The sequence below is a fragment of the Polypterus senegalus genome, chromosome 10 (genome assembly GCF_016835505.1).
Source record: "Polypterus senegalus isolate Bchr_013 chromosome 10, ASM1683550v1, whole genome shotgun sequence".
NCBI lineage: Eukaryota > Metazoa > Chordata > Cladistia > Polypteriformes > Polypteridae > Polypterus > Polypterus senegalus.
This window is the reverse complement of record NC_053163.1, coordinates 21,136,418-21,160,103: the sequence shown is the minus strand read 5'-3', so window position 1 is coordinate 21,160,103 and position 23,686 is coordinate 21,136,418. Positions and strand designations below refer to the sequence as shown.

At 38.4% G+C, this 23,686-nt stretch overlaps 1 protein-coding gene across 6 annotated transcripts in view; it reads right to left on the bottom strand.

The window, feature by feature from the left end:
* Positions 1-23,686, bottom strand: part of LOC120536904 — a 290,128-nt gene that overhangs the window by 204,502 nt on the left and 61,940 nt on the right. For 5 of the 6 annotated variants that reach the window (XM_039765462.1, XM_039765463.1, XM_039765465.1 and 2 more), the window contains exons 4-7: positions 21,887-21,901; positions 18,850-18,873; positions 14,146-14,169; positions 1,778-1,801 (exon numbers count right to left, since the gene is read on the bottom strand). In XM_039765462.1, coding sequence (XP_039621396.1) covers positions 1,778-1,801; positions 14,146-14,169; positions 18,850-18,873; positions 21,887-21,901 — 87 coding nt within the window. The remainder of the gene's footprint in view (positions 1-1,777; positions 1,802-14,145; positions 14,170-18,849; positions 18,874-21,886; positions 21,902-23,686) is intronic. The other variant, XM_039765460.1, reaches the window with a different exon arrangement.

Here is a 23,686-nt window from a genome sequence, read left to right as displayed (position 1 = left end):
GAAATTAATGACTTATCTGTGAAATGTAATATACATACTTTAATTTATTTCATCATGAAAGTGATATCAAGTATAAATCTAAAGATTCTAAATGTGCAGAGAGCTGGAATATCATAAATGCAATGTGTTCTGTGTGGTGATTGCTGCTGTCAGTTCAAGAGAAAGCCCCAGAAGCACGTAACGATTAACAACTGGATCGGTTTTAAGATGATGTTTACGACGGCCTACTTTAATGATAAAATAAACTATAAGGTTAAAGTGGACATTTCGAGATTAAAGCCAAAATATCCACTTTAATCACAAAATACACCTTTTCAACCATTTCCTTAATTTTTTTTTCTGTGGCTCAAATACGCTGCCGTACATTCTGATGAAAAAAGACAGCACAGAAAATGGTATGTGATACCTTTAAACTGTATTGTGTCATTACAATGGGGATGCATGTATTTCTATGTCGGCATTCATCAAACATTGAAGCACACACATAGATCCTGGAGGATCCTCAAAGCGGCTTTCTGTCACATGTAGAAAGAAAACAGAGACTATGACATTGCATTCCAACTTTTATCACACTGTGCCCCCCAACTTTTTACCTGTACTTTCTGAGGACGTGCTCAGAGGATGGGTCAAATGAACGATGGGGATGCATGGCAGCCATAATGCGTGCGTTTACGTGTTCTGAGCATGAAGTATAAATGAGCCCTAACAATACAATGGTGCACGGAATGGGCAAACTATTCCAAATACCAAAGCTGCCTCAGTGTTGTTATTGTCAGTGCAGTGAGAGTATTTGAACCAGCTGTATTTGAGAGTGGAATCACATCTCTACAGCAGCTGATCAGAAAGCTCTATGGTGGGTTGTGTCAAGAGTGCAGAGGATTATCGGGGTACAGCTTCCAACCCTGGAGGACATTTATAGCACACGCTGCCTAAGGACAGTGACCAACATCTGCATGGATTCCTCTCAGCCCTGTGCAAAGTTTATTTGAACTTCTCCCATCTGGCAAATGAGGCCCTTTTGAAATGTAAACATCTACAGTCAAACTGTTAAATAAGACAGAAGTAAGAGTTGAGCACAAAACGACCAGGAGTGTTCTGGTAATGGAGAGGAGCAGCGATGTGGGAGTAAAGACCATTCATGATATGCTGCCTCCTTGGCACTTTATTTCAAGAGGTTAAGTAAAGGTAAGTGGTATTGTTCCTTTAACATCGAAGTGTTCTGTCCTTCAACAACTGATTTGAGGTATGCATGCTTGTAGTCTTGCAGTTGTGCATGACATAAAAAAACCAACAGTATTCTTTCGGAAACATGCTCCTCTCAAATACAGTCTGGAATTGCTATTAAAAAGTATGGCAAATTTTCTGTTAGTCATTAAACACATGTAAAAATTGGTATTGGTTTATGTTGTAGTTTGTTGTAACTTTTGTAAACTCTCTGCTGTTGTACTGTTAGCAAAAGCCAATGTTTTATTTTCACAACAAGCCGGCATATCTAGGCACCTCTAAAATAATTTGACTTAACTGTTCTTAATGGTAACTTTTCAAGGAATCAGCTTACCAGACCCAAGAAGGGAATTTTATTTGAACAGCAGGTGTCTATTGTTAACTACATTCATTAAACAAAAGACTAATTCAAGATGTGCATTCTAAATTAAAATAAAGTACTGTATAGTCAAATATTAATGTGGATAATATGAAAATAAACAACAAAAGAACAGGCACAATACCAAAGTTAAGGCAGATATTGCAAAGACAGTATATGTTAATGCATACTCACAAGCACACTCTGTTTCAGTTCCTTCTACAATATGAAAAGAGAAAAAGACACAAAATCAAACAGTCCCTAAATAACTGACTAAACACCTGCCATTTGAGTAGTGAAAGAGGACTAAGGATATCAAAGGTGGTATGTCATTCTAAAAATAATGTCAATAAAAAAAACTCAGTATAAGGTTTGGGTGACTCACTCACTTGCCCCACTCCTCCACTTATACTGAAATACATTTACCTAACGAGAATGACACTGCTTTTGTTAACTGTGAGAAGTGACATTTCATTAATGCACAAGTCATTTGTGATACCCAGATGAGACTGTCAAAAGCTGTGGCTTGTTTGGCTGGATCAAGCCATCATTCATTTATTTTGAGATAAAGTAGTATTGGCTACATGTTGAAGGTGATGTGCATGATGACTGGATTGTTGGTAAGGTAACTGGCTAAACTCTCACTCGTTTTATGGTCTGTACTATTCATTGTAACAGCAATCATGTCATTACATGTCCAGGTAAGTGCCTACCAACTCAGACCCCAGCACCTTATGCCTTTCCCAGAACCCCAGAACACAGAACAGAGGCGCTAGAACTCCTCAATGAGGTGGCTGGATGCATCAAGGGGAGGGCGGCTCTACCCGTTAATGAATGTCTGCAGCACTGTGATTACATAAATATGACGTTTATTAGCATAGTCCATGTGTAATTATTCCAGAGCAGCAACCTAGCAGGGTTTAAGGCACCTTCACGTACACGTTTACAAGATGATTGAAATTTATTAATGCAATTTATACAGAAATGTGTGTATAGAAGGTTTTATAAATCAGTAACACCCTAAGCCTACTTGGTGTACATTAGAAAAATGTAGACGAGAACAGGCATTTCAGCCCAACAGAGCTCGCCAGTCCTATCCACTTATTTCTTCCAAGAAAAACATCAAGTCGAGTTTTGAAAGTCCCTAAAGTCTTACTGTCTACCATACTACTTGGTAGCTTATTCCAACTGTATATCATTCTTTGTGTAAAGAAAAACTTCCAAATGCTTGTATGAAATTTTCCCTTAACAAGTTTCCAATTGTGTCCCCGTGTTCTTGATGAACTCATTTTAAAGTCACTGTCTCGATCCACTGGACTAATTCCCTTCATCATTTTAAAGACTTCAATCATGTCTCCTCTTAATCTTCTTTTGCTTAAAATGAAAAGGCTCAGCTCTTTTAATCTTTCTTCTTATTTCATCCCCTGTAGCCCTGGAATCAGCCTAGTCACTCTTCTCTAGACTTTTCCTAGCTCTGCTATGTCCTTTTTGTAGCCTGGAGACCAAAACTGCACACAGGACTCCAGATGAGGCCTCACCAGTGTGTTATAAGTTATAAGTTTGCGTCCCTATTACTTGCCCAGAGAGTTTGGACACGTCATTGTTGTTATTGTTTACATCCCCCCTCGAGCGAATGCGGAGATAGTGAGTGACGTCATCCATTCCGCAGTTGCTAAGTTACAAACGCAACACCGCGAGGCGCTAGTGCTAATTGGTGGAGACTTTAACCAAGTGACGCTGGACAAAACATTACCTGCCTTCTCCCAGTATGTGGACTGTAACGCCTGGGGAAATAGGACTATTGACCTACTGTATGCAAATGTTAAAGACGCATACAGCGCCACCCCGCTTCCTGCGCTTGGGAAAGCAGATCATAACCTGGTTCTGCTTCAGCCTCACTACAAACCAAGAGTGAGGGAGCTACCTACAACCACACGATCATTCAGGAAGTGGTCCCCTGAGGCAGAGCAGGCTCTGAGAGACTGCTTTGGAACTACAGACTGGGATATCCTGCAGGGGTCACATAGTGAGAATATTGAAGAGGCTGTTGACTGCACAACTGATTACATCAACTTCTGTATGGACATTGTAGTTCCAGTAAGAACAGTACGCTGCTATGCTAACAACAAGCCATGGATTACAAGTGACATCAAGGGCCTTTTGAACCAGAAGAAAAGGGCTTTTAAAGGCAGTGATCAGCATGAGCTCAAGCGCTAGTCCAGCTCAGGGAGACGAAGCAGCAGTACAGGAAAAAGCTGGAGCAGAAGTTGCAGAAAAACAGCATGAAGGAATTGTGGGATGGGATGAAGATCATCACTGGCTGCAGCTCGAAGCGGGGTGCCACCATTGAGAGAGACGTGGAGAGAGCAAACCAAATGAACAACTTCTTTAACAGGTTTGACCACCCTAACCCACTCTCACCTCAGAGTACTGCATCCTCCAACCATTCTTTCTGCTGATACCAGCATAGTAGAGACATCCCCACCCACAATTACAGCAGCGCAGGTGAGCAGAGAGCTGAGGAGACTTTGTGCCAGCAAAGCAGTGGGTCCAGATGGAGTATCGCCACGACTGCTGAAGGCCTGTGCGTTGGAACTGGGGAGTCCTCTACAGCGCATCTTCAACCTGAGCCTGGAACAGGGGAGAGTCCCAGGCTTTGGAAAACATCTTGTATCACCCCAGTCCCAAAGGTATCACGTCCTAGTGAGCTGAATGACTTCCGCCTGTTGCTCCGACGTCACATGTGATGAAGACCATGCAGCGTCTGCTGCTTCACCACCTGAGGCCACAGGTCCACCGCGCCCTCGACTCTCTGCAGTTGCATACCAGGAGAAGGTGGGAGCGGAGGATACCATCACCTATATGCTACATTGATCCCTCTCCCACTTGGACAGAGGCAGTGGTGCTGTAAGAATTATGTTTCTGGACTTCTCCAGCGCCTTTAACACCATCCAACCTCTGCTCCTTAGAGACAAGCTGACTGAGATGGGAGTAGACTCACACCTGGTGGCATGGATTGTGGACTATCTTACAGACAGACCTCAGTATGTGCGTCTCGGGAACTGCAGGTCTGACATTGTGGTCAAAAACACAGGAACACCGCAAGGGACTGTACTTTCTCCGGTCCTGTTCAGCCTATATACATCAGACTTCCAATACAACTCGGAGTCCTGCCACATGCAAAAGTTCGCTGATGACACTGCTATTGTGGGCTGCATCAGGAGTGGGCAGGAGGAGGAGTATAGGAACCTAATCAAAGACTTTGTTAAATGGTGCGACTCAAACCACTTACACCTGAACACCAGCAAGACCAAGGAACTGGTGGTGGATTTTAGGAGGCCCAGGCCCCTCATGGACCCCGTGATCATCAGAGGTGACTGTGTGCAGAGGGTACAGACCTATAAATACTTGGGAGTGCAGCTGGATGATAAATTGGACTGAACTGCCCATACTGATGCTCTGTGTAAGAAAGGTCAGAGCCGACTATACTTCCTTAGAAGGTTGGCATCCTTCAACATCTGCAATAAGATGCTGCGGATTGTCTACCAGACTGTTGTGACGAGTGCCCTCTTCTACACGTCGGTGTGCTGGGGAGGGAGCATAAAGATGAAGGACGCCTCACACCTGGACAAACTTGTTAGGAAGGCAGGCTCTATTGTAGGTATGAAGCTGGACAGTTTAATATCTGTGGCAGAGCGACGGGCACTGAGCAGGCTCCTGTCAATCATGGAGAATCCACTGCATCCACTGAACAGTGTCATCTCCAGGCAGAGGAGTAGCTTCCACTGACAGACTGAGGAGATCGTTCCTCCCCCACACTATGCGACTCTTAAATTCCACCTTTAAACCCTAACATTATTCAAAGTTATTGTCTGTTTTTACATGCAATTTTATTACTCTTTAATTTAATTTATTTTTTTGTATCAGTATACTGCTGCTGGATTAAGTGAATTTCCTCGTGGGATTAATAAAGTATCTATCTATCTATCTATCTATCTATCTATCTATCTATCTATCTATCTATCTATCTATCTATCTATCTATCTATCTATCTATCAAGCTTCAGCAGAACCTCCTGTGACTTGTACTCCACACATCAAGGCGCTATATAACCTAACATTCTGTTCGCCTCTTAATTCTGAACACCATCTAGAAGTTGATAGCTTAGAGTCCACTATGAGTCCTAAATCCTTCTCATAAGGTGTACTCTCGATTTTCCGACCCATTGTGTATTCAAACCTAACATTTTTACTTCCTATGTGTAATATTTTACATTTACTGACATTAAATTTCATCTGTCACAAATCTGCCCAAGCCTGTATGCTGTCCAAGTCCTTCTGTAATGATATGACGGATTTCAAATTATCTGCCAGTCCACCTACTTTATCTTGGTATCATCTGCAAACTTAACCAGCAGGTTACTTATATTCCTATCTAAATCATTTATATATGGATGATCCCCCATGGATCACCACTCTTAACATCGGCCAATTCTGATAAGGTTCCTTGCACCATCACCCTCTGCTTCCTGTATCTCAGCTAATTCTGCACCCATCTAAAAACATCACCCTGAACTCCCACTTCTTTTAGTTTGATGCCCAACCTCTCATGTGGCACCTTATCAAATGCTTTCTGAAAGTCAAGATAAATAACATCATCCTTTTGTTGCCTCTTCATAGAGTTCCGGCATGTTATTAAAACATGACCTCCCTTATCTGAGCCCATGCTGACTGTTCTGAAAACCTCCTGTACTTGCCATGTGTTGCTCAATCTTATCCTTAATAATTCCTTCCATTAATTTTCCTGTGATGCATGTTAAGCTTACTGGTCTATAGTTGCTTGGATCTGCCCTGTCACCCTTTTTATATAATGGGATGATATTTGCCATTTTCCAGTCCTTCGGAATCTTTCCAGTGCGCAGTGACTTCCTAAAAATATGTGTCAAGGGTTTATATATGTACTCACTAGCCTCCTTAAGAACCTGAGAGGAAATATCATCTGGTCCTGATGATTTGTTTGATTTCATCTTATTTAATCTGAGCAGCACTTCTCCCTCTACAATTTCCAAATCCCTCAGTGCCTCCTTAGTAGTCCCATTTACCTCTGAGAGGTTATCCACTTCCATACTTGTGAACACCTCAGAAAAATGTAAGTTTAGGGAATCCGCTATTTCTTAGGATCTTCTTTCACCTTATCTGCTATATTCCTCTCCAACTGTCTTTTAGCCTCCCTGATATCCTTTTTAATGGTTGCTCTCATATTCTCATACACTCTACAATTAATTTTGCAATCATTAGTCTTATACGCCTTATAAAGCAGTTTTTAGGTATGTATCTGTCCTGTTCCACTGCTCGTCAACTGTCTCCACAATTAAAAGCTTATCCCAGTCTGTCCTCCTTAGACTTTGTCACATCTGCTCAAAATTTGCCCTACCAAAGTTCAAAAATTCAACTTAACAATTTTAGTCTTTGAATCTTCACTCTTACAAAATACTGAGAATTGTATTATATTATGGTCATTTGATCCTAGTGGTTCAATCACCTCTACACCCTCAATTCTATCTTGATTATTACATAATACTAAATCCAGACAGGCTTCACCCCGTGTTGGTGCTTTAACATACTGTGTTAAAAAACAGTCACTGATTACTTCTAAAAACTCCTGCTCTTGTACACCTCCATCTGCAAGGTTATCCCATTTAATATTTGGATAATTAAAGTCCCCCATGACTATATCTCCCTGTAAACTTGCCTTTTTGATATTACTAAAAATATGTGTGTTGAAATTACTGTCTGAATTGAGTGGTCTATAATACACTCCTAAAATAAGACCTCTTTCCCTAATATTTTCTAGGCGAAGCCACATGTCCTCACTAAGATTGGGCTCATCGTCCAACTGAAAAGGACTTGCATTTAAATTCTATTTGACATAAACAGTAACCCCACCTCCTTTTCTGTTCTGTCTATCCTTCCTAAAAAATGTGCATCCCTCTATGTTACACTCATCCCCATATTTGATATTTAGCCAGTTTTCTGTTATTGCTATAACATAATTATGTTCTGCTACATACAGCTGCAATTCACTTACTTAATTTTTGATACCTCTAGCATTAAGACAAGCTATTATTAACGTGTTACTCCTTCTACATTTAAATGTTTGCTTAGAATATACATTACTACGCATTTTTATTTCTACACCGTTGCTTGTTCCTTTATGTATAGATCTAAACCTGGCCTGTCCTAAACTCACTGCCCCCATTCCTTAGTTTAAACAATCCTCGACTAGCCTACTCATACGCCTCCCCAATACATTGGTGCCCCTTCAGTTCAGATGTAACCCGTCACGGCAGAACAGATCTGTTGTGGTGTGAAATTTTGCATACAAGTTGATAAATATTTTGTATGTCTATTTGTAGCTTAGGCAAAGCAATGTAATATTAGTATTTCATTAGTGAGAAGCATTCATATTTACCAAGGACTAAGTCAGGATAGTGAATTTTATGACAGGTTTGACGGAAGTGCCTCAAACAAGTATGGCAAGTGATTCTCTGCAGGACTCTCTCAATCAACCCCTACAGGAAAGACAGACTGCCTAGCTGGCAAGTATCACCTTAACAAATGGTTTTGGGGGCAGATGTGAAGGCATTCTATGCCCCTTTAGTCTGAAGTATGGCTGTTTGGAATTGGCTTGTATCAGAAGCCTTTAAGTACCATGATGCCTTATTCGCTGTAGGGGTTGGACAGAAAATCTACAAATTTGCTTGTTTTTCATCTGTCTCTCTTTTTCTTACCAACTGATGAAGGACCATCCTACACACTATGAACTGACAAGGACAACACAATGAAGAGCACAGCTCGGCAGCCATATTGAAACAGGCATGTGGCCTGTTCTGAAGATAGCTGACCAAAAATGAGGGCTTAACTAGAGACATTTTAAGTAAATAACAAGTCTGTGTGCTGCCTGAAACGACACATCAGCATTTATCAGGTTGTATGGTTGCCAATATTCAAATGTACTTTGCATATTGTTATTGTTTATGAATATTATCAATAATACATTATGTAAAATGTAACTTAACTCCTGCTTGTCTTTTACTACACCTAATTGCCTGAGGTAATAAATGTAGAAGGTATATGGTACAATACCTTATAAACAGTGGTCTGTGAGATTTGAGGCATTCTGACAAAGGCTACACATTAATAATACAAAAAGGGAAAATAGAGTAAAATATTACTCTGCCAAGGCAAAACAAGGTCCCAACTGTTCCGAAAGGAGTTTGATTGCCCCATAAAACTATACCCTTCTTCTCTGTACCAAGATTTGAGCCACGTGTTAAGCCTTCTAATCTCCTCAGTCTTACCAGGACTGGCGTGTGGCACAGGCAGAACTTCAGAGAAGACTGCCTTGTCAGTTCTGCTCCTCAGCTTGGCATCTAACTCTTTGAATTTGGATTGCAGAACAGACAGACTACCCTTATATATGTCATTTGTTCCAACATGGGCAATGACAACTGGATCCACCCCTGCTCTGGCCAAGAGCCTATCCACCCTTCCAGGGAGGTCCCCCACATGTGCATCCGGAAGGCAACACACCATACGAGACTCTCTCTCTCTGAAGCATACCTGGGCTTCAATCCCCCTAATGATTGAGTCCCCAACTATCACTACCTCTCTCTTTCTGGAAACTGGTTTTAAGGTGGCCCGTTGGAGCTCCTCATCCCTGTGCCAATTTTTAAGAATAAAAGGGATGTGCAGAGCTGTAGATAGTACAGGGAGATAAAAATGATGAGCCATAGCATGAAGTTATGGGAAAGAGTAGTGAAAGCTAGATTAAGAAGTGAGGTGATTATTAGTAAGCAGCAGTATGGTTTCATGCCAAGAAAGAGCACCACAGATGCAATGTTTGCTCTGAGGTTGTTGATGGAGAAGTATAGAGAAGGCCAGAATGAGTTGCCTTGCGTCTTTGTGGACCTGGAGAAAGCACATGACAGGGTGCCCTGAGAGGAGTTGTGGTATTGTATAAGGAAGTTGGGAGTGGCAGAGAGGTATGCAAGAGCTGTACAGGATATCTACGAGGGAAGTGTGACAGTGGTGAGTGACAGATGCATTCAACGTGGAGGTGGGATTACATCAGGGATCGGCTCTGAGCCCTTTCTTATTTGTAATGGTGATGAACAGGTTGACAGACGAGATTAGACAGGAGTCCCCGTGGACTATGATGTTTGCTGATGACATTATGATCTGTAGTGATAGTAGAGAGCAAGTTCAGGAGACCCTGGAGAAGTGGAGATATGCTCTAGAGAGGAGAGGAATGAATGTCAGTAGAAACAAGACAGAATAGATGTGTGTAAATGAGAGGGAGGTCAGTGGAATGGTGAGGATGCAAGGAGTAGAGTTGGCGAAAGTGGATGAGTTTAAATACTTGGGATCAACAGTACAGAGTAATGGGGATTGTGGAAGAGAAGTGCAGGCAGGATGGAATGGGTGGAGAAGAGTGTCAGGAGTGATTTGTGACAGACAGGTATCAGCAAAAGTGAAAAGGAAGGTCTACAGGACGGTAGGGAGACCAGCTTTGTTATATTGTTGGAGACAGTGGCACTGACCAGAAAGCAGGAGAAAGAGCTGGCGGTGGCAGAGTTAAAGATGCTAGGATTTGGAATGGGTGTGACGAGGATGGACAGGATTAGAAATGAGGACATTAGAAGATCAGCTCAAATTGGACGGTTGGGAGACAAAGTCAGAGAGGCGAGATTGCTTTGGTTTGAACATGTGCAGAGGAGAGATGCTGGGTATATTGGGAGAAGGATGTTAAAGATAGAGATGCCAGGCAAAATGAAAAGAGGAAGGCCTAAGAGAAGGATTATAGATGTGGTGAGAGAAGACATGCAGGTGGTGGGTGTGACAAAGCAAGATGTAGAGGACAGGAGTATATGGGACAAGATGATCTGCTGTGGTGACCCCTAACAGGAGCAGCCGAAAGAAGAAGAAGAAGAAAATGATTTAACTTAAATGGTAACACTAAGAACTGCTAGAGCTATTTTACACCTTGTCCCCTTAAGCTCCTGTACTGTTCTCCCTCTCAGTTGCCTGCTGTTTGTCCTTCTAGGAGGTTAACTTTGCTTTTTTCTGTCTCTTCTCCTAACTTTGCCCTCCTCTTATTCCTTACTTAAAAGGTCTCCACTTGCACTGCTTGTATCCCCCTGTATTAATGAACCCTTATGCAGTTGCCTACTTAACTGTTTTACTTCTGGACCACAGGTCAATCTAAAATAAACAAATAAATAAATCTCTACTACCTTATCTGATCCTACAGTCCCTTGTCCCTTTTAGGGCATTTTAAAGCTGGCCGCTTACCTCCTTACCGCTGAGCCTTCCCCTTTATTGCTTTGATGTCAGCCATGGCTTTTTGTTTCTTTTCTTTTAAATTAAGGAATCGTAATGTGGTTATTTGCTTACAAATGCCGATATCAGTTACTGCTACTTTCTACCCTACCTCCTTGATGCTAGTTCAGATATAGATAACAAGAACAAGTACAAGTAATTTTTCCAAGCGCACCTCCAAACACACAGCTACTTTGCTCTTGTGCGGGTGAAAAAAAACCCTTCTAAAGGGAAAAAAGCTTTAAAAATTCCCGCACGGTTCATTAGTGGCAACCAAAACCAAAGTTTTTAAGAGCAAAATGCATTTTTTATTTTTTGGATTATATATTTAACTCACACCACAGAAAACACCAACAATTCTGAGCTGCCTCTAGCATTTGCAAAGTACATGTCAGCACACCTCAAGCATAGCCTGCAATATCAACAGAAACAGACAACCACCTGAAATGCTGAAAGGGGCAAAAAAAAAAAAAGACAGAATTACTTCATTCTAGGCATTACATAAAGTTTAAAGTTTACCTTGAAATTTTAAGAAGTTATCTATTGCTACATTGAGATGGTTGGTCAATCTCCTCTGAGTTTGTGCCTTTATTCCCTTTCAAATCTGTGGCCATGTAGCACTCCAATTTGTGTTTTATACTCTGCAATGTTATGGTTATGTCCATTTTTCTCATGCTAAAGGCAGCCGCCTGGTCTCTATATATTTCTAAAACTTCCTCTTTGTCATTCATTTACTGAGAGAAGAAGGAACAAACTCAGTTTAAATCTTTTAACCCAAGAAGATAATGTTGGCACAAACTCTGTTCATTGAATTAGAGTGAAGGCCCTTCCTAGTATGCTATGGGTAATTGCAGCAGCTACCAAAACATTGCAGTCTGGGGTAACCATGTGTCAAGACAAGCTCTTATGGTCATTAAGTCTTTATTAAATGTCCTTTGTGTTTTTAAATTCTTAATGTGTATGAAATAAACAAACTGGTCACATTTATAAATGGCAGTGGTCTTTAAAAATTCTCAGTCTAATATTTATAGACTACACATCACTGAAATGGAACATTTACAATTAACAGAGGACAACTTCATAAAGCGGTTGTAAATGAGTCTTCTATTTTTCTTCTTTGGACCTTGCTGTAGTTTTTGGTATAATACATCATGGTTTGTTAATTACATGCTATATCTGGAAATGTCAGTAGATCAGGCTCCAGATTGCTGCTATAGTATGCCTTCAACCTCCAGTGTCACTCCACAAACGTTCTTATTACTCCTTCTCGGAGACCTGCTCAGATATGCTCAGAGACTGGTGCTTTATAATTGATGCAACAGGGCATGGAGAACCATCAAAAAATAAAAACCTAAAAACTTACTGAAAACATCCACTTTGAAGAAATAAAAATTATGATATAATATAACATGCCTTCTTTGTTTCTGAAAACAAAAGGGAACTGGAAATAATCATTTTAACATAAATTTTTCTCAAGATAAGGATGTGTTTTCTATTTGCTTGTGTAATAGTAGTGACTTTGTGGGAGAACGTCTCACATAAATATGGAGTAAATCAACACGATACAAAGCACCTGGCAGTAAAATTTTACTATGATGTGGCTGTTCGAGAGGAAACCACACACCAGGGGTAGTGAAAGGTTATCATGAAGGAAAATAATTGCTGAGGAAACCAGAACAACTTGACTTCTTTTAAAATGGCTGGATCTCATAACATTGGTATTTTCTGGTTTGAAAATTACATGTACAAGCTATTTTACAATGTGTGTATAATCTCAAGATGTACATCAATTTTCAATATATTACTTGGCTTGAAAAACAAACGTATTCAGTAAGTTTTTAAGATTTTTATTTTCCAGTGATGTTCCATGCCCCATTGTCTCCATTATATACCATCAACGAGGGCAAGGTATTTTAAAAAAATGAATAGAAAATGGTTAACTTTGGAACACAGTTTTGCATGGCAAATGCATATACCCCATGCTTGTGAAGAAATAACTTGGACTTGAAAAATACTGAACTTATCGTTTAACAGAAATTCTCTGTGATGGGGAGCATAACTTTAAAACTGCTGGCGAGATAGAAGGCAATGAGGAATTACACGAAGGAGAAAAACAATGAGACTTTAAAAATATTTGTTGCTTTTAGTGGCTATATAAATCTGAATCATTGTTATAAGTTGTTAATTCCTGTTGTAGATAAAGCACATCAACACAGCAGGCAATGAAGGCTCAAACAGTGAGACACAATCTTTTCACACAGTAACCATTACCTGGATTTTTGTGATAAAACCTTTTGGAAGAGGCAGCCTAAAATATTTTTACAGAAATTTCCATGAAAATAATAATTTTAAGACTTCAGATTAGTTGAACGATATAAAAAATGCTGAAAACGTTTATATCATACAGTATTCAGTGATTTGTCTTTAGTTGCTGATAGTGTTTAACTCTGAAAAAATTATCATATTTACCAGCTGTGCTGTCTTGGTTCTGTGAATTATTTTTATATTTCTGAAGATGTGTGTTTCAATGAAGTATATGTCACAGGAATAAAGTAGCGTCTGTCTTTATATGTGGTTAAAAATAAAATTCAGAATAAAAATCTAGGCTGACTGTTAAAGGAAACTTGTCCTAATGTCGCTTCCTCCAGTTCTACTGGAAAGTAATGTAGAAGTCATTATTTTATATGAAATGCTACCACTGTAATGGAAAATATTGCTTTGGAGTAATTTAAAGTTTACTGTGTCCTCTTGCTAATCTTAAGAGATGGACTGCGGTGTTTACTGATCTGGAACAACTGCAGCTGCTGAAATAATAACATTTTATTAAAATACAGGAGTTATGTTGTTTCAAAATTGACATGTAATATATTTCAAAAAGTACTTAGAGAAGGATAAAAAATTATAAGCAGTAAATGTGTCAATAGGGTGAGTAAAGAGATGAATCTTTAAGCAAGATTTGAAACCCATTCTCATAACTATACATAAGAACACACAACATAACAGTGTGCAGTAGCAATTAATGTATTATTTAAGAGACATTTATTAAACAAAACATGACTTCATGAAATGCATGTTTAATAAAACAGTGTTTGAAAACATTAAATTTGAAAATATGAAAGTAAAGTATGAAAAAACAAGCACTGACACAAAGTTGAAGTAGCTATTCAGTTAATGTATACTCACCGATGGAAGACAGAAAAGAGAACTCTATTTCATGGAACAGGAAGAACAAAGATAATCTGTTAATCACTAAATAATCAGGCAGATCACATTACATGTTGTTTGACTATTCAGAAGTAACAAATAAATGATTAAAAGTATACACATGAGTCTTGAGACATGGAATGCCTTGAATCTTCAAATGAGCTGTAAGCACCACAGTACACAAAATGGGACCAACTCTCCTACAAATAAAATACGGGCCAAAATATCATGGAGTCAGTTTATAGGATGGAACCCTTTGGTGTATGTCTAGCACAATGAGATACACCTGTGGCCTGACCTGAAGCTTTTCTGGTCATAAACTGTTCTACAGAAGCTTCTGATATCCTCAGATTCACCCTGACCAGCTGCCACACTGAACTGAGTGTAGTGAGATACTGATGAGGACATAATGAAAGAATATAGCAAAGAAAATTGTTCTGTTTGAAGCCATACAGACACTCAAAAGGAGTCAATTTTGTAGAATGATACTGTACATTTCTGGCAAACTCTTCTACAGATAACATTTTATTTCAATTAGTTTGCTATAAATTTATTGTGTAATATTTTTTTTCCAGATCTATAGTCACATGCTTCTTCTGAGTATTAGCTTCCAGGTGATATCCAGAAATCAAATTACACTACACCCTGTTCACAAAAAAAAAAAAACTAGAAAAATGAGAACAATTTGAGGTAATTTTTCAGAAATATTTGACAAATACAGAGAATCGATGAGAATGAAATATTTGAAAATCAAGAAATTCTGGTTGATCATAATATTTATTACTAGAAATCAGATCAGGATCAAAAGTTTGATTTTGCATGTATTTTATATCCTCAATAAGTTTACTGGGAGCAGCAATCATTGTTAATGGAAGGAATTTATCAGATGTAATGTCTGGGTCTGTTTATACATTTACTTCATCTAGATGATAAGTATGTGATAGGGCATCTGCTTTCCCATTCTAATTTCCTGGAAAATAAATAACAACACAAAACAGAAGAAAAAGAAATAAACTGTCTTGTTTTGCATTTTGCCATTTGTCACTTTTGAAATATTTCTCATTATGATGATTCATAAATATTATGAATGGCAAAGTGGCACCCTCAAGTCACTGTCCCCTTTCTTCGTGAGCTAATTTGATTGATAATAATCTTGAATACTTATGTCATAATTTCACTCAGCAAGGGTTAACTTCTTAGAAAATTAAGTAAATAGATGAAGGAGTTTTAGTGTCATGAAACTTTTGCACTAGGATTGTATCTACCCATATACTTGACAATAAATTGAAGAGACGGGTCAGGATGCCTTAATACTGGTGAAGGACTGAAGAAAAGTTTTAATTAATTAAAAGCATCTTGCTCTTTTTGTGTCCAGTGAAATGTTCTTTTGTTTTTGTTCATTAACATGTACGTGGATATTTGAGAGTGCTAAAGTCTTTAATGAGTTAATCCTGTTTCCGATTAAATTATATGCACTGTGACAGTCTAGTGTAGAAACAACTATGGATTTTTTCACTTGACTGAATAAAGATAGTATTGGGAGGAAAAATGATTTTTAACTGTAATCCTACTTTTCACCTGATTATCATTATACGGCTGGACACCCCTGTGTTTCTCTCAACGAAAATCCAGCATCAATCAGACTACTAGATGGAACAATAAACCCATTGTGGAGATGTTCGTGAACATATTCCTCCATAGCCACACTCTCTACCTTGAACTGTACATAAATATTCCTTAGGGAGAGGTTTGTCAGGTAAAATATAAAATGCAAAGTAATAAGTGTGATTTGGGGAAAGTTTCAAAGATATCTCTTTGTTAAAGACTTCTAAAAATATCTTCATATTCTGTAAGTGTATTTTGCGCCACCTTGCAAAAAACTTCACTTTAACAATATGCACTCCATCTAATTCTTACCAGTAAATTACAGGACTGTGAGATTGTAACAACAGGATGCCTAGAATTAGTTTTACTACTGACTGTAAAGCAAAACACAGGTAATTTTTCCCTGAAGTAAATCTCCAATACATCACTTGAGATTTTTATATTTCATTTTGGGTTCCTCCCCTGGCTGGGGTTCTAATGCAGTGTTTATGTCATTTTAATCTGTTTTTGATTCCTTTATTATGTTCATATTGTTGGTCTTTTAGTTTCTGTTTATCTATTGTCATGCATGTGCACATGGAGGACAGCTTAGGGGCTCTGGCGATGGTAATAACCCACTGAACCAGGGGTTGACCCTGTGGTGTAATGCCTTCTCAATTCCTCCCTCAATGTAACATCCTAAAAACTGATGGTTTAGTACAGCAGATCAACCAAACACTCAAGCAAATGCCACAGAAGGTGGTCAGCGAGGATGGAAGGAACTGGGATTGTTTACTTCCCCTCATCTTATTTACATACCAGAAAGTCCTCTAAGCCTCTTGGGGCTTCTCCCCCTTTGAATTGCTGTAAGGGTGACAACCCTAGGGACAGTTGGACATCTTAAATAAAGACTGGGAGGAAAAGGCCCTCCCAGCCACTAATAATTTGGAATATATTGTGCAGTTACACAAGAGACTTGATAAAGTTAGACCCATATTAAAAGAGAATATGGAGCAGGTGCAATCAGTTCAGGCCCACTGTTTCAAAAGTAGCACGGGACTCTTTTACTTTCAGTCTGGAGATCGTGAAATAATTCTCAATCTCACCTTGCATTCCAAACTTTTGCCAAATTGGCAAGGCCCTTTCGAAATTAAGGAGAGAAAAGGGCAGATTGATTATTTGGTGAAACAGCCAAATTGCTGTCCGGCTGAACAGGTGTATTATGTAAACATGATGAAGCTATAGATGGCAAAAAAACCTGACCACTACTGCACCTAACTCCGTTCTTTCTTTTCTCAGTGAATATCCCTTTATTTCGGCTCAAATTTGAGGCACAAGAAATGAAAACAGCTTGAACCAGCGATCTTGTCCACCCTTGATGTCGTAAACGAATGACCGTCTCTGAATTCCCTAATAGCGTATGAGTGTGTCATAACGGAGCCTGGGCTTTTTGTCTGAGAAGAGTCCTGGAGGCAAAACATACAGAAGTGGAGCTTAAAATAAAGTGAATGCTAGATCTGCAGTATGTTATTAAGGAAAGTTTTAATCCCTGATGTAGCCCCATCATGCTGATCCCTCAGCCCAATGGATGTTGGCACTTCTGCAATGACTTCCATTAGCTTAATCAAGTCTGTCACTTTGATGCTTATCCAATGCCACGAGTGGACAAACTCCTTGATTGCCTTGGTAAAGCTTTGTATCAGACCACCCTTTACTTCACAAAAGGGTACTGGCAAGTTTCTTTAATTGACTCTGCCAAGGCAAAAACCACATTTAGCTCTTTAGCAGACACTGGAAGTATTGTGTCCTTCCATTTGGGTTGCACGGGGCACAAGTGACCTTTCAGCGTCTGTTGGACAGAATACTATGGCCCCACAGTGCCTATAGTGCCACCTACTAGGATGACATTGTCATCTATTCTGACACATGGAAAAAGCAGAAACAGCTCATTCAAAGTATGCTACTGACACTAAGTAAACCCCAAGAAGTCCTTCTTCAGACTAACAGACACTAAATATTTGGGCTACCTGGTGGTCAGGGTACAGTATGGCAACAGTGTTGATGCCTCTGTGAAATGGCAACATCTGAAAACCAAGTGGCAAGCCCAGGCTATTTGGGGTCAACGGAGTACTACCATTGGTTCATTCCCTGTTTCTCCAAGAGAGCGGAACCCTTGACTAATTTGACAAAAATGTGAACACACAACACAGTGGTATGGGATGAAAAAAAAGACACTCCATTTCGTGACTTGACACAAGCCCTCAAGTCAACACCGGTCTTGAGGGCACCTAACTCATAAAATCCTCCTACTGCCTTGATAAAAACAGCATTGTGCAAAACTAATGGTCTGTTAAAAACTGTAAGTAAATATTAGTATTTGGCTTTATGTTATAGATTGTTGTAACCTCTGTGAACCCTCTGCTTTTGTATTATTAATGAAGGCCTGTATTTTATTTTGCCTGCTTGCTATTACTTTATTTCCACCACAGCCCTGGCACATTTAAGTGCTTCTCAAATAATTTAAGATGTAACTTTTGTGAACAGCAACTTTTAATGATGTCAGCTGACCAGTCCTAAGAAAGGCATTTTATTTTAAAAGTAAATGTATATTCTAAACCACATTCATTAAAGAAAATACTAATTCGTGAACTTCACAATTTCAAATCAAAATACAGTACCCATTCATCCATCTGCTGAATCCGAACACAGGGATCTGCTGGAGCCAATCCCAGCCAACACAGAGCATAAGGCAGGAACCAATCCCGGACAGGGTGCCAACCCACCACAGGACACACACACACACATACACCAAGGCCAATTTAGAATCGCCAATCCACCTAACCTGCACGTCTTTGGACTGTGGGAGAAAACCCACGCAGACACGGGGAGAACATGCAAACTCCATGGAGGGAGGACCCGGGAAGCGAACCACAGGTCTCCTAACTGCGAGGCAGCAGCGCTACCACTGCGACACCCAAATACAGTACCATACATTCAAATATTAAGGTTTTATAATATGACAATAAACAATATAAGAACATGCACAGTGCCAAAGGTATGGCAGATATGGCAAAGAGAGATTTTGTAAAGTATACTCACCCTTATCATCGGTTTTGGCGAGATCTGCAATTTTGTGAAAAAAGAAGGAAAAGAAAAATCAGCCATGTGTTTATAAATCTGTAACACCCTAAGCCTACTTGGTTTAATAGTAATTGAAACAGACAACCATCTGAAAAACCTGTAAAAGGAAAAAAAAGACAGAATTACTTATATACAGGCATTAAGCAAAGTTTAAAGTTTACCTTGAAACCTGTAAGAAGTTGTCTACTGCTACTTTGAGATGGTTGCTCATTCTCCCCTGAGTTTGTGCCTTTATTCCCTTTCAAATCAGTGGTCATGTAATTCTCAAAATTTGTGTTTTTTACTCTGCAATGTCCTTTTTTCTCATGTTAAAGGCAGCCAGCCTAGTCTCCATATATTTCTAAAACCTCCTCTCTGTCATTCATTTACTGAGAGAAGAAGGAACAAACTCAGTTTAAATCTTTTAACCCAAGAAGATAATGTTGGCACAAACTCTGTTCATTGAATTAGAGTGAAGGCCCTTCCTAGTATGCTATGGGTAATTGCAGCAGCTACCAAAACATGGTCGTCTGGGGTAAACATGTGTCAAGACAAGCTCTTATGGTCATTAAGTCTTTATTAAATGTCCTTTGTTTGTGTTTTTACATTCTTAATGTGTATGAAATAAACAAACTGGTCACATTTATAAATGGCAGTGGTCTTTAAAAATTCTCAGTCTAATATTTATAGACTACACATCACTGAAATGGAACATTTACAATTAACAGAGGATATCTTCATAAAGCAGTTGTAAATGAGACCTCTGTTTTTCTGCTTTGGACCTGGCTGTAGTTTTTCGTATAATAAATCATGGTTTGTTAATTATATGCTATGTCTGGAAATGTCAGTGGTTCAGGCTACAGATTGCTGCTATGGTATGTTTTCAACCTCCAGTGTCACTCCACAAACATTCTTATTACTCCTTCCTAGAGACCTGCTCAGATATCTTGCAGAGACTGGTGCTTTATAATGGAAGCAGCAGGGCACGGAGTACCACCAGAAAATAAAAACCTAAAAACTTACTGAAAACATTACATACACTTTTTCAGAAATACAAGTTATGATATAAGATAACATGCCTTCTTTATTTCTGACAACAAAATGGACCTGGAAATAATAATTTTAGCATAAATTCCTGGCACTTAATTTCTCAAGGTAAGGATGTGTTTTCTATTTCCTTGTGTAAGAGTAGTGACTTTGTGGGAGGACTTCTCACATAAATATGGAAGTAAATCAACACGATACAACGCATATGGCAGGAAAATTTTACTATGATGTGGCTGTTCGAAAGGAAACCAAACTCCGGGTGTGTGTATGTGTGTGTGTGGTTTAGTTTTTCATGGAGGAAAATAAGCGCTGAGAGAACCAGAACAACTGGTTTTCTTTTAAAATGTCTGAATCACGTAACATTGGTCTTTTTTTTTGTTTGAAAATTACATCTACAAGCTATTTTACATTGTGTGTATAATGTGAAGACGTACATCAATGTTCGATAACTTACTTGGTGTGAAAAACAAATGGATTCAGTAAGTTTTTAAGCTTTTTTTTTATTTTCCAGTGATGCTCCATGCCTCATAGTCTCCATTATATACCACCAGTTAGGGCAAGGTATTTTTTTAAATCAATAGAAAATTGTTAACCTTGGAACACAGTTTTGCATGGCAAATGCATATATAGTATGCCTGTGAAGAAATAACTTGGACTTGAAAAATACCAAACTTATCGTTTAACACAAATAAATTCTCTGTGATGCGACACATAACTTTAAAACTGCTAGCGAAATAGAATCAACAAAGAATTAGATGAAGGACAAAAACAATGAGTCTTTAAAAATATTTGTTGTTTTTAGTGTCTATATAAATCTGAATCATTGTTTCAAGTTGTTAATTCTTGTTGTTGATAAAGCATATCAGCACAGTAGGCAATGATGGCTCAGACATAGAAACACAATCTTTTCATACAGTAGCCTTTACGTTGCTTTGTGTAAAAAAACCTTTTGGAAGAGGCAACCTAAAATATTTCTACTGACATTTCCTTGAAAATAATAATTTTAAGACTTCAGATTAGTTGAATAATATGACAAAAATGCAGAAAAACATTTTATATCCTACAGTATTCAATGATTCGTCTTTAGTTGCTGATAGTGTTTAACTCTGAACAAATGATCATATTTACAAGCTGTGCTGTCTTTGCTCTGTGAGTTATTTTTATATTTCTGAAGATGTGTGTGTCAATGAAGTATATGTCATAGGAATAAAGTAGCTTCTGTCTCCATATGCGGTTAAAAATAAAATTCAGAATAAAAATCTAGGCTGACTCTTACAGGAAACTTGTCCTAATGCCCCTTCCTCTAGTTCAACTGGAATCTTCTTGTGGTCTTGTAACCAGAGTAGCTGTAACTGAGGTGCCAGACAGACTGGAATTATAGAAGTCATTATTTTATATGCCCGTGACCCTGTAGTTAGGATATAGCAGGTTGGATAATGGATGGATGGATGGATTATCTTATATGAAATCCTACTACTGTCATGGAAAATATTGCTTTGGAGTAATTTAAAGTTTACTGGGTCCTGTTGCTAATCTTAAGAGATGGACTGCTGTGTTTACTGATCTGAAACAACTGTGGCTGCTGAAGTAATAACATTTTATTAAAATACAGGAGTTAAGTTGCTTCAAAATTGACATGTAAATATTTCAAACAGTACTTTGTTAGAGAAGGATAAAAAAGAATATTTTTAAAAGTAAATTGTCAATAGGGTGAGTAAAGAGATGAATCTTTAGGCAAGATTTGAAACCCATTCTCATAAATATACATAAGAACAGACAATGTAACAGTGTACAGTAGCAATTAATGTATTGGTTAAGAGACATTTATTAAAGAAAACATGACTTCATGAAATACACGTTTAATAAAGCAGTGTTTGAAAACATTAAGTCTGAAAATATGAGAGTATAGAATGAAAAAACAAGCACTGCCACAAAGTTGAAGTAGCTATTTCAGTTAATGTATACTCACCAAAAGAATACGTGGCTGCTGTTTCATGGAACAGAAAGAACAAAGATAATCAGTTAATCAATAAATAAGCAGGCAGATGACATGTCTTGTTGTTTGACTATTCAGAGATAACAAAAAACTCTTATATATACACACATGAGTCTTGAGACATGGAATGTACCTTAAATGTAAAAATGAGCTGTGAGCACCACAGTACACAAAATGGGACCAACTAATAACATACGGTCCAAAATATCATGGTGCCAGTTTATAGGATGGAACCCTTTGGTGTATGTCTAGCACAGCGAGATACTCCTGCTGCCTGACCTGAAACTTTTCTGGTCTCAAACTGTTTTACAGAAGCTTCTGATATCCTCAGGTTCACCCTGACCAGTTGCCATACTGAACTGTACCTAGCGAGATACTGATGAAAACACAATGAAAGAATATAGCAGTGGAGATTGTTCTGTTTGACGCTGTAGAAACACAACAACAACAACAACATTTATTTATATAGCACATTTTCACACAAAAAATGTACCTTAAAGTGCTTTACATAATGAAGAATAGAAAAATAAAAGACACAGTACGAAAAATAAGTCAACATTAATTAACATAGAATAAGAGTAAAGTCCGATGGCCAGGGAGGACAGAAAAAACAAAAAAAAAACTCCAGATGGCTGGAGAAAAAAATAAAATCTGCAGGGATTCCAGACCACGAGACCGCCCAGTCCCGTCTGGGCATTCTACCTAACATAAATGAAACAGTCCTCTCAGAACACTCAGAAGGACACAATTTTGTAGAATGATAGTGATTCATTGCTGGAAAACACTTTTTTAGATAACATTTTATTCCAATTAGTTTGCTACAAATTTATTTTGCAATAATTTTTTTACAGCTCTAAAGTCACACTCTTATTTTGACCAATAGCTTCTAGATGATTTTGAAATACTTCTCATTTTGATGATCCATAAATATTATGAATGGCAAAGTGGCACCCTTTAATCAATGTCAACTTTCTTCAAAAGCTAATTTGATTGTTAATAATTTTGAATACCTATATCATAATTTTACTCAGTAATGGCTAACTTCTTAAAAAATAACCAAATACATGAAGGAGTTTCTGTATCATGAAACTTCTGCACTAGATTTGTGCAGAAGATGCAATACGCCAGACCCAACAATTCAGAAGAGCTGAAGGCCACTATCAGAGCAACATGGGCTCTCATAACACCTGAGCAGTGCCACAGACTGATCGACTCCATGCCACGCCGCATTGCTGCAGTAATCCAGGCCAAAGGAGCCCCAACTAAATATTGAGTGCTGTACATGCGCATACTTTTCATGTTCATACCTTTCAGTTGGCCAACATTTCTAAAAATCCTTTTTTTTTTTGCATTGGTCTTAATTGATATTCTAATTTTCTGAGATACTGAATTTTGGACTTTCATTAGTTGTCAGTTATAATCATCAACATTAAAAGAAATAAACATTTGAAATACATCAGTGTGTGTGTAATGAATGAATCTAATATACAAGTTTCACTTTTTGAATGGAATTACTGAAATAAATCAACTTTGTCATGATATTCTAATTTTTAACCGGCACCTGTACTTGACAATAAATTGAAGAGACGGGTCAGGATGCCTTAATACTGGTGCAGGACTGAAGAATATTTTTAATTTATTAAAAGCATCTTGATCTATTTGTGTCCAGTGGAATGTTCTCTTGTTTTTGTTTATTAACATGTATTAGGAGATTTGATAGTGCTAAAGTCTTGATGAGTTGATGGTAATAATTGTAAACCTCCTACAAATCAT